Here is a 12,617-nt window from a genome sequence, read left to right on the forward strand (position 1 = left end):
TCCAGGACCAGAGTGCATCATCTCAGAACAAAGGCTGCCTATTTAAAACCGAGCTATGGATGAATTTCTTCTCTGAGATTGGTGACTCTGTGGAATTCTTTGCTGGTGAGGGCTTTTGAGGTAGGGCCATTAAGTATATTCAAGGCTGAGACAGACAGATTTTTAATCAGTAAGGAAATTGAGGGCTATGGTTATAAGGCAGGAAAGTAGAGGTGAGAACTACCAGATCAGCCAAGATCTTACTGAAAGACAGGGCGGACTCAATGGGCCAAATGGCCAACTTCTGCTCCTATGTCTAGTGGGCTTCTTAAATGATTGTGGATCTGCTATGTTTCATCATGCTACAGCTCACGCAGTAGAACTTGACACTTACATTGTTAAACGTCCCCGTAACACAATTGAGATGGGAATTATTGGACAGTAATCAAGAAGAGTAACCCTCAAAGACTTTAATTCTTCCTTCTTAGCTTCAGGGGAGCAGAGTCTAATCACCACGTTCTAAAGCTGCTCTGGTAGAGATGAGTTATGAATTGAAATTAAGGCTGACTGGTTTCTGCTGAGAATTATGAGGGACAATATATTAGCACAAGTGCCTTGGATGGCTAGGTAAAGCTGTATTGCTTGGTCATGCTAAGCTGCGAACAATCACATGGAGATTCAGTTCCACTCATACAATTGGTTAGAAGGTTTTAAGGAGATCCTTGCTGCAACTTACCCTCTCTCTCTGGAAGTAGTGAAAAGGGCAAATACTTGGGTGAGTTGGTCCTGTGCAGAGACTGACTCCCTTTTCTGATCTTGGTGTTTGAGTGCTGGGCAGATAAAGGTGCACAACACCATTCCTCTGGAGTGGCAGGGCTTGCTTTTCTGTTACAAATCTTGCTTTCGTTACTGTTCCACTCAAGTCTTGGTAAAAACCGAGGAGCATTGTTAACACGTTGGGGTGGGGGAGACAGTTTTGACTGCTCCTAGTTCTGATGAAAGGTCCTAAACCTGAAACGTTAACTCTGTTTCTCTCTCCACAGATTCTGCCAGACCTGCTGAGTGTTTCCAACATTTTGTTTCTATTTTTAGTTTCCAATAGACACAAGATTCAGCTTTTCGAGGATGTTCATGCCAGGCTGAAGCAGAAATGGTGTTAACTATAATTCCACCTGCCGTAAGGGAATCAAGGGTTCTGTGGCTCATAAGACCATAAAATATGGGAGCAGAATTAGGCCATTCAGCCCATTGAATCTCCTCTGCCATCTCACCAGAGCTGATATGTTTCTCAACCTTGTTCTCCTGCCTCTTCCCCACAATCCTTGATCCCCCTTACCAATTAACGACCTATTTATCTCTGTCGTAAATGCATTCAATGTCTTGGCCTCTACAGCCCTCAGCAGCATTTACTTCCACAGAGTCACCACCCTCTGGCTGAAGAAATTCCCCCTTATCTCAGTTCCAAAGTGTCGTCCCTACACTCTGAGGCTGTGCTGTCAGGTCCTAGTCTCTCCTACTGGGGAAACAGCTTCTCCATGTTAACATTGCATTTGTCTTCCTATCTGCCAACTGAACCTGCATGTTAATCTTAAGAGAATCCTAAACTAGGATGACCAAGTCCCTTTGTGCTTCAGATTTGTGAAGCTTTTCACCATTTAGAAAATTGTCCACGCCTTTATTCTTCCTACTAAAATGCATAACACCATGCTTTCCCACATTGTATTCTATGAACCACTCTTCTAGCCTGTCCAAGCCCTTCTGCAGCCTCCCCACTTCAACACTACCTGTCCCTCCATCTATCTTTGTGTCATCTCCAAACTTAGCAACAACGCCTTCAGTTTCTTTTGTCCAGAATGTGGTCCCAATGTGGATCCTTGCAGAACTCCACTAGTCACCTGCTGTCATCTTGAGAAATTCCCTTTTATATATACTCTCTGCCATCTGCCAGTCAGCTAGTCCCTGTCTCTGCCAGTAACTTGCCTCTAACCCCATAGGCTCTTGTCTTATTGTAGTTCTGTTTGCCGAGCTGGGAATTTGTGTTGCAAATGTTTCGTCCCCTGTCTAGGTGACATCCTCAGTGCTTGGGAGCCTCCTGTGAAGCGCTTCTGTGATGTTTCCTCCGGCATTTATAGTGGTTTGTATCTGCCGCTTCCGGTTGTCAGTTCCAGCTGTCTGCTGCAGTGGCCGATATATTGGGTCCAGGTCGTTGTTGTCTCGCAACAACACTACTATTATAGGACAAGCCAAACCGAGAACAGCCAGGGAATTCCTAGAGGCATGGCACTCATCCACAGATTCAATCAATAAGCACATTGACCTGGACCCAATATACCGACCACTGCAGCGGACAGCTGGAACTGACAACCGGAAGCAGCAGATTCAAACCACTATAAATGCCGGAGGAAAGATCACAGAAGCGCTTCACAGGAGGCTCCCAAGCACTGAGGATGTCACCTAGACAGGGGACGAAACGTCTGCAACACAAATTCCCAGCTCGGCAAACAGAACCACAACAACGAGCGCCCGAGCTACAAATCTTCTCCCAAGCTCTTGGCTTATTTAACAACCTCCTGAGCAGCACATTGTCAAAAGCCTTCCAGAAATCCAAATAGTTTATGTCTAACATATTTGTCTTGATGAAGCCGTGATGACTCAGCCCTATATTACAATGCACCTCCAAGTACTCCTAAACTCATTCTTAATAACAGACTCTCAAATTTTCCCGATGACCAAAGTCAGGCTAACTGGTCTATAAGTTCCTGTCTTCTGTCTTCCTTCTTAAACAGGGGTGTTACATTAGCCATCTTCCAGACCTCTGCAACCCTCCCTGACTCCAGTGATTACTGAAGGATCACCACCAATGCTGTGTCTCCCAAATTAACCCACAAACTCCTGCCGTTGCAGCTCCACTGTCTTCCCTGCTTGGCTCCCCTTCCAATCAACTCTGGCCAGCTCCTCGCTCTAGTATTTGTAGTTACCCCTACTCAGTTGTAATACCAATCCATCTGATTCCAACTTCTCCTTCTCAAACTCCATGGTGAGTTCTATCACATTATGAACATCTTTGGGTTCCTTCATCTTGAGCTTCCTAACAAAGTCTACCTCATTACACTTCACCAAATCCAGAACTACCTGATACCTAGTGGTCTCTACCACAAGCTGCTCCAAAAATACATCTGTCTAATGAAGCATCTTGGGATGCTATATTGCTTTAAAGGTGCTTTGAGTGTAAAATGTTGTTTGCATTAAATCCATAGCAGCCCCAGTAAAGGGAGGAACCACCCTAGAGCTGTATACTCTGCTTGTGAACAATAAGCCACTGGCTCAGTCTTTAGCTCTGCCACCCAGATCTAGACTTGACTGTCACTTTGATTCACTCAGGAACACTTTCACTCAAATTAGAGGGTTGTGGGTTCAAACCACAGGCTTGAATACAGCAAGAATTCTGGGCAATCCTGTACAGCACAGAGGGAGCATGCATTGTTGTTGCTATTGCTGTTTGAGTCAGTAAACCCCTGTCTACCTTGATTTGATTTAATATCGCCACTTGTATCGAGATACAGTGAAAAGTTTTGATTTGTGTGCAGTACAGGCAGATCATACCGTACAAAGTGCATTAGGGAAATAAACCGAGCAAGAAGTACAAAGTTACAGCTACAGAGAAGGTGCACACAGAGTGAGATCAACATTAAATTTAAATTTTGAATTCTCGAATGGATGTTGAAGACATGCAATGAATTCTTCCAGTTTGGCAGACACCAGCTAAATGGATTTAAGTTGCTACTTATCCTATTTGCCAAATTTGAAACCTTCCTGTTGCCAAATTGGCTGCTGCAGTTGCTTCCAAAATAGCAAAAACATTTCCAAATTAATTAATTGGTACTGAAACACTCTGGGGCATCCTGAGGATATGAAAAGTGCGGATATAAAAGTTTATCTTTCTTTTTCACTGTTTCTCTGCCAAGTTGCTGTAGGCATTGTACTTCGATCAAACACCTCTTCCTCTCTCTTTGCTTAGTGTCTCAAAGTATGGTTTCCCGTTCTGTCTGCATCTCCCTCCCATGTGTGATGTTACATAGGCATGCTGGTGTTATACTGTCGGCTGGATGATTTGCTTTCATGTGTGACTCATTCTGTTACATGAAGCCAGAAGGTTAGGAGGAAAAGGAGAGGGCTTGTTGGGGATATTGGGGTGGAGGGGGGGGAAGAAGGGTGTTGGAATGGCCTCAGTTGAATGTCGTAGAAAGGCTGCACTGGTTTCTCTTTCTGATTGAATTAGGGGATATGACCTGCTTGAAGTGTCATCACCAAAATGAGTAGAGTCATAGAGATGTACAGCACAGGGGAAACAGACCCTTTGGTCCAACTCATCCATGCTGACCAGATATCCTAAATTAATCTAGTCCCATTTGCCAGCACTTGGCCAATATCCCTCTAACCCCTTTCTATTCATATACCCATCAAGATGCCTCTTACATGTTGTCATTGTACCAGTCTCCTCCACTTCCTCAGGCAGCTCATTCCATACACACACCACCCTCTGTGTGGAAAAATTGCCTATTAGGTCCCTTTTGAATCTTTCCCCTCTCACCCTTAACCTATGTCCTCTAGTTCTGAAAAGACCTTGTCTATTTATCCTATCCATACCCATCATGATTTTATAAACCTCTGAAAGGTCACCCTTCAGCCTCCGTCGCTCCAGGGAAAACAGCCCCAGCCTATTCTGCTGTGAAAACAACAAATGCTGGAGATCCCAGCCAGTCAGACAGCATCCATGGAGAGAGAGAGAGAGTTGAAACTTTATTGCTGGAACAGCACAGCAGGTCAGGCAGCATCCAGGGAACAGGAGATTCGACGTTTCGGGCACAGGCCCTTCCGAGAGAGAGAGAGCAAGCTAATGTTTTTGAGCTGAGAAATTGACAAATTGCTCTCCTGCTTGAGGGACCTTGGTTATGAAGGAACAAGGCAACAAGAGTTGATCATTCAACTCCTCCAACCTGCTCTTACCTGCCCTTCCATTCAGGTAATCATCTACCTGAATGTCATATTCTCACGCTACCCTCATGCCTTGACATCACTAGTAACTAAGAATCTATCAATACCTGTCTTGAAATCAATGACAGGTTTCACAGCCCTCCAGGGTAGAAAATTTTGTTAATATTTGTTGTGATAATTATAAGATTTATTATAACGCAACAGCCTTTTGGATTAGGAAGAGTACAAGCTTGTAAATATATCACTTTCCTGTCTTAAATATTAATGGAGGTAAATTCTGATCAATTTGAGACAAATGTTTCAGTTCCACTGAGCTCTTCAGCAATAAGCAAAAGTGACGTGGGAGAGCGAAACATTTTCATGCAAGTGGTTCAGGTCTGAGTGCACTGCCTGAAAGTATGGTGGAGGCAGGTTTACTTAACACTGAAAGGAGGTCTGGGTTCTTCTGAAAAAGGAAGAAAGTGGAGTTTTGAAGAGAATGTGTCTCCAAGTGTGCATCTCACCTCGAGCCAATCAGTCAAATGGCCTCTTCGTGCCCCCTAATAATTGTGATTTCAGTCAGTAGACTTGACAGTGCTGTTGGAGTCAAGAGTAATCTTAATGATTGTATTGAAGTCCTCGTTATTTATACTCATTGAGCGCTGGTTTAAAAGTGATGTAACTTGCAAAGACTATGGGTGATTTACAGAGGGCATTCCAAGATTCTGACTAGCAAAGGTGAAGGAATGGTAATATTTTTCAAGTCAGGATAGTAAATGGCTTCTTGGGGAAATTGTAGTTGGTGGTGCACCAAGTATCTGCTGCCCTTGCCCCTCTAGATGGAAGTGATTGTGGGTTTGGAATGTGCTCTCTAAGAAGCCTTGGCATGTTTCTGCAGTGTGTCTTGTAGGTAGTTTACATTGCTGCTACTGAGCATTGGGGGTGGAGGGAGTGCCAATGAAGTGGCCTGCTTTGTTCTGAATTTTGTGTTGCTGGAAAAGCGCAGTAGGTCAGGCAGCATCCAAGGAACAGGAGAATCGACGTTTCGGGCATAACGTCGATTCTCCTGTTCCTTGGATGCTGCCTGACCTGCTGTGCTTTTCCAGCAACACATTTTCAGCTCTGATCTCCAGCATCTGCAGCCCTCACTTTCTCCTTGATCTGAATTTTGTCAAGTATTGTTGGAGCTGCACTTATCCAGGCAAGCGGGAAGTGCAGGGGAACCTCGATTATCTGAACGAGATGAACGGGCGCTATTCCATTCGGATAATTGAATATTTGGTTAATCAATTCAATCCCTTTCCTCTGTGGCTCGGAATTTTCTACTAAGTCTGCTCCCTATTCAGGAGACCTGCGGTAGCACAGCATGCACGAGCCCTTGCCTGGCTCCCCCCCCCCCCCCAATCTCATCTCATCCAATATCGCCCCCCGCCCGCCCCTCCACCCACCCCCAACACTGCCCCCTGCCCGCCCCAAACCCTGTCTAACACTGCTCCCATGCTCGACACCTCCCCCCCCCCCCCCCCCCCCCCCCAACCTGCACCCCAAACCCCATCCAACACTGCGCACCCCCCCTCCCCGTCCGCCCGCCCCCATCAGTCCTGGACTGTTCTCAGCAACACTTTTAATCACTGTAAACAAAAAACACGATCTGTGTTGGACACACGTCTTTGATGTAATGTTTCAGTCAGGATCTCGAGATCTCCTTTGGATAATGTGATTTTCAGATAATTGGTATTCGGATAATTGGGGTTCCTCTGTATTCCATAACATTCCTGACTTGTGCCTTGTAGATGGTGGACAGGCTTTGGGGAGTCAGGAGGTGAGTTGCTCGCTGTAGGATTCCCCATCTCCGACCTGCTGTTGTAGCCTCAGTATTTTTGTTTTTAGTTGAACACAGTGCTCCCTCTATAATCAGTCAGCCTAGATGTTGTGCCTGAATCTCAGAAGTGTGACTTGAATCTCCAGCCTTCTCCCTCCAAAGCGAGTGCGGACCCTAAATTCACGAAAGCCTTTAAAAATCATTTCAGTGGAGATCTGCCTCCTGTCTGGAGCAGTCAGTTCGGATATTAATGTCTTGTTGTTGTGCATTGCAGGTACGTGTCTGGAGATACCTGAAAGGCCGTGAGACGGTGAAGAATGAGATTCTCCTGGATGGTGGGAATAAAGTGATGATCTGTGGCTTCGGCGACCCCTTAATCTGTGACAATCAGGTTTCCACGGGCGACACCCGGATATTCTTTGTCAACGTGGCACCGAAGTCGATGTGGCCTGCTCACAAAAACGCGCTGATGCTCAGCTCCAGCCTGATGAGGATTACCCTTCGAAACCTGGAGGAGGTGGAGAACTGCGTGGAAGGTTTGGATTTTATCTTTGTTGTCTCCCTTGTGCTCGTTTGCCCTGCTCCATTTCCCCTCCCTCCCCCACGTCCACCCCCAATTCTGGGTCTCCGAGTAGTTCCTGTAGTCTTGGTGTGAGCATGAGAGCGACTGTGCTACATGACCCTGCATGAGTTATGGCTGACGTTAAAAGTGATGCTGATCAGAAGTCTGGAGGCTGAGTGTTGGCAGAGTGCTCCAACGTGGAAGAGATTGCAGCTGTACCTGAGCTTTTCTTCATTTTACATCCCCACATTTGTTTTTCAAAAAACTACATAGGAGTCTTTAGGAAATGTCAGGAACTTTATATTTTTCCCCTGTAGTATCCAGGTGCTAGAACCAAGAGTTGCTCCTACTGCTGCTTGTCAAGGACAGGCCGTTTGCTATAATGCGCATTTCATCAGCGCGATGGACTGATTGGGGATGCTATTGCTAAAGAGCAAACTTTTAAAACATGTGTTGGGTGTAATGCAATTATATCACCAACGCTTTAAGCGCTGTTTCTAAAGCGCAACTCTTCTATAACTCGGGATTGCACAAGAATGCAACCATCGTGTTATAGAGGAACTGACTGTACTTCAACCACCCCCAAAAGATACAGGAAGGCTTTATCTAAATTACATTTTAAGTGTGTCACCGTTTTATTATGTAGGTAAATGCTGCAGCCAATTTGCTCACAGCAAGGTCTTATCCATAAGTATACATTGTGCACGCAATTAATCTGCTTTGGTTGTATTTGACACAGCAATGTTGACTGGAGTAAAGAAATATGGGATTTTTCACCTAAACAGCTGGAAGAATGGTGGATTAAATCCTTTATCTAAAGGGTGCTGCCTCTGACCATGCATCAGTACCTCAGGTCTATACATTTACATTATGTCCTCAAGCCTTCAAGTGGGATTTGAAGATGACTGTAAGGCGAGAGGACTAACTGAAGTATGCTGTAAACAGTGACAATTGACCTCATTGAGGAAGGGGGAGATCTGTTGGTCACCTTATTGCTGATGTGCTATCCGGTGACACTATGTTGGAAATTTCACTTGTGTGGATGTCAGCCTTGGACTGATGGGAGCTTGTCTCTCATTCTTTCCTCTGTGGGGCCCTCTGCATTTCCTGTGCTTAGGTTCACATGTGTAGAATAACCACACTGGTGTCACGTGAGAGAGTTTCCAGCAGAGATGTACCACAGTTACAGGAGCATGGGTGAAGAATGAAGACCAAACTGGAATGGGGAGGGACGGAAGAGAAATAAAGACACACATGGGGCAGCACGGTGGCTCACTGGTTAGCACTGCTGTCTCAGTGCCGGGGACCCGGGTTCGATTTCAGTCTCGGGCAACTGTGTAGAGTTTGCACGTTCTCCCTGTATCTGAATGAGTTTCCTCCCACAGTCCAAAGATGTGCAGGTCAGGTGGATTGGCCATGCTAAATTGTCTGTAGTGTTCAGGGATGTGTTAGAGTGCATTAGTCAGGGGGTAAACATAGAGTATTGGGGAATGGGTTTAGGTGGGATACTCTTCAGAGGGTCTGTGTGGATTTGTTGGACCAAAGGCCTTATTTCCATATTGTAGGGATTCTGTGATTTAAATGAATCATGGAGTCAGAGTCATACTGCATAGAAACAGATCCTTTGGCCCACCAAATCTATGCCAACCAATAAACACCAAGCTACACTAACCCCATTTACCTGCACTCGGTCCACAGCCTACTATGCCCTGGCATTTAAGTGCTTGTCCAGATGCTTCTTGAATGTTGTGTGTACATGCCTCTCAGGCAGCACACTCTGCCACTGTACCATGCTGTTCCAGAGAAACAGACCCAGCATATCCTGTTTCTCCTCATAACTGTGACTTTTCACCTCCGGCAGCATCCTAGTGAATCTTGTCTGCACCCTTTGCAGTGCAATCATGTCCTTCCAATTAATTGGCAACCAGAACTGCACACGTTATTCCACCTGTGGCTTAACCAATGTTTTATAAAGCTGTAACAAGACTTCCTTGCTCCTATATTCTATGCCTCGACTAATGCAGTGTCCTGTATGCTGCCTTCACCACTCTGTCTGCCTATGCTGACATGTTCAGGGTTTCATGGACTTGTACACCAACGTCCCTTTGTTCCTCAGTACTCCCCAGGGACTAATTGTACATTGTGTAAATCCTTCCCTTATTGTGTAAATCTCTCCCAAATTACATCACCTCACACTTATCAGAATTAAATTCCATCTGCTATTGCTCTGCCCAGTTTACCAGCTGATCAATCAGACTGTACCCTGAGACCGCCCTCCTCAGTATCACCAATTCTCATGTCATCTGCAAACTCATTAATTAAATCTCCTACATTCACATCCAAGCCATTTAATGTACCTAACAAACAGCAAGGGTCCCAGCACCAAACCCTGTGGTACACCACTCCACCCTTTGCCTGCTATTTGTAAACCAGTTTTGGATCCAATTTGCCAACTTGCCTTGGATCCCATAGGGTGCCCTATCAAAAGCCTTACTGAGGTCCATGTACACCTCCTCAACTGAACCACCCTCACCAATATATTTAGTCACCTTTTCAAAAAAATTCTATTAAATTAGTCAGACACGATCTCCTTCTAACAAAGCCATGCTGACTATCCCTGATCAACTCTCCCTTTCCTAGTATTGATTTAATCTAGTCCTTCAGATTATTTTTCCAATAATTTTCCTATTACTGACGTCAGACTAACTGGTCTGTAATCACCTGGCCTATTCCTGCTGCCCTTCTTGAATAAACGAAACACATGAGCTGTTCTCCCATCAACTCCCACTTCACCTGTAGCCAGCAAGGTATCGAATATCTCCATCAGGGCACCAGCAATCTCCTCCTTTGTCTCCCATTACCTATGGGGATTTATGCACCTTTATGCCAATTAAAACATTGAATACCTTCTTATTAGTTTTAACACGTTCTAGACCCTCACCATCCCAACTGAAATCTCCAACTACAATATCTTTGCCCTTTTTGATGCAAACAAAACATATTCATTTTAAGACCTCACCCAAATCCTTTAACTCCATGCCCAGATTGTTCTGTTGGTCTCTAATAGGCTCCAATCTTTCCCTGATAATCCTCTCGTTCATAATATACTTGTAAACTATCTTGATCCTTTCCCTTAACCCCATTGCCGAAGATATTTTGTAGCCCCTGTTTGCCCTCATTTATTTTTGAGCATTTCTCTACACTCTATAATTCTGAAAGGCCTCCCCTCTTTTAGCTGTACCTGACCTAAGCTTTCTTATTTTTCTTTATCCCTTGACTTTCAGAGTTTCCTGGACATTTTGCCCTTCACTTTGAGAAACACGCTGGCCCTCTGAATTTTCTTTTAAAAGGCTCCCACTTTCTAAATGAAGACTTATCCTAGGTAGTTGCTCCCAGATTGATGCACAATACTGAAATTTGCCCACCCCCGAATTTAATTTAAGACCATAAGATATGGGAGCAGAATTGGGCCATTTGGCCCATCAGGTCCACTCCACCATTCAATCATGGCTGATACATTTCTCAATCGCATTCTCCTGCCTTCTCCCCATAACCCTTGATCATTTTACTAATCAAGAACCTCTTTCTCTCTGTCTCAAAAACACACAATGATTTAGTCTTCTGCAGGAATGAGTTCCTCAGAGTCACCACCCTCTCGTCAAAGAAATTCCTCCTCTTCACAGTTCTAAAGGGTTGTCCCTTCACTCTGAGGCTGTGCCCTCTGGTCCTAGATTTGATTTCCTTTTCCCCCCACCCCACTCCAAACCCACAGGCAGGTGAGCATGAACTGTACCCCTTGGGATCTTTCCTGCTTATGAAGGCTGCAGCAGAGGACGGTGAATTCTACATTCTGCTTGTCTCCAATATCGGAGACATTTTTAGTTCTTTTGCTGCCGAACTGGTGAAATCTGAGCTATTTTCTGTGCTCTGTGAACGGAAGATTGCACTGAGCTGTTGGAGCAGGTATTAAACTGGAAAATCACTCCTAAGCACAGGCCAGTCCAGTCGTACAGTAGTTATATAGTTGTGTCAGTTCATGTGATTTTCCACTGTGGGAGAAGTGGTTGGAATTTTCTTGCAATCTCTGAGCTTTCCTCTTCTGGAAGAAACTGAACTTGCATATCCCACTAACATCAAGTGAGATTGCCCAAACACTGATTAGAATGTGGGCTGAAGACTTAACTCTCCAAATTCCTTGCAGTCCTTGATTTTTGAGCATAGCCTAATGAAGCTGAAACACTTCAAGGAAATAAGATTTGTGTCAACACAGGACATGTATTACGATCTGTAAGCACTTCACAGACATCTTTTGTTGTGTTTCTCATTACGTGACTCAGATTTTATTGCGGAACTCTGGTTTCTTGTTTGATGGAGCTGTAAAATTGGAAAAGAAGATTCCAAGTATTTGTGGGCGGCACGGTGGCACAGTGGTTAGCACTGCTGCCTCACAGCGCCAGAGAACTGGGTTCAATTCCTGCCTCAGGTGACTGTCTATGTGGAGTTGTGCACATTCTCCCCGTGTCTGCGTGGCTTTGCTCTGGTTTCCTCCCACAGTCCAAAAATGTGCAGGTTAGGTGAATTGGTCGAGCTAAATTGCCCGCAGTGTTAGGTGAAGGGGTAAATGTAGGGGAATGGGTCTGGGTGGGTCGTGCTTTGGCAGGTCGGTGTGGATTTGTTGGGCCGAAGGGCCTGTCTCCACACTGTAAGTAATCTAATCTAATCTAAAGTGACCACTGATACAGCAAGAGAAAGTTGATCCATGTTTGCAGTATTTGCCACCTGGCAGGTGTGCTGGATTTAGCTTTGTCATTTCTTTTTAAATTTCCACTGCACGTGTAGTCATGTCATTGAACTAACTGTTAAACAATGCCCATAATAAATTTTTTAACTTGAAAAGCCACGTAATGGGGAATTGGATAATAATCTGTGACATGTCTAAATGTTCAGACGAGGAAAAAGGTGGACTTACATTCCAATTCTACATTTCCTCTCCTTATCCTGAAGGTGTTGCCTCTCTGCTGGCGTAGAAGTTACAAGGATCTGTTGTCCTCTGGAATTTTCACATTTGATGATGAATCTTTAATTGTGCCAGCCCAGACTCCAACTTGGAAATGGTTGGCTTGATACAGTTGAACCAGAGCTGGCTGTAACCATCAGTGGATTTAGAGTCATAGAGTCATAGAGATGTACAGCATGGAAACAGACCCTTTGGTCCAACCCATCCATGCTGACAGGTATCCCAACCCAATCTCGTCCCATCTGCCAGCACGTGGCCCATAT

At 44.9% G+C, this 12,617-nt stretch overlaps 1 protein-coding gene across 4 annotated transcripts in view; it reads left to right on the plus strand.

Moving 5' to 3' along the window:
* Nucleotides 1-12,617, plus strand: part of agrn (agrin) — a 531,414-nt gene that overhangs the window by 10,648 nt on the left and 508,149 nt on the right. For all 4 annotated transcript variants that reach the window (XM_087980308.1, XM_087980309.1, XM_087980310.1 and 1 more), the window contains exon 2: nt 7,050-7,311. In XM_087980308.1, the coding sequence (XP_087836434.1) occupies nt 7,050-7,311 (262 nt within the window). The remainder of the gene's footprint in view (nt 1-7,049; nt 7,312-12,617) is intronic.

Source organism: Chiloscyllium plagiosum, unplaced genomic scaffold (assembly GCF_037043375.1).
Source record: "Chiloscyllium plagiosum isolate Xiang-an unplaced genomic scaffold, Cpla_swu_hap1 HiC_scaffold_37, whole genome shotgun sequence".
NCBI classification, from domain to species: Eukaryota; Metazoa; Chordata; class Chondrichthyes; order Orectolobiformes; family Hemiscylliidae; genus Chiloscyllium; species Chiloscyllium plagiosum.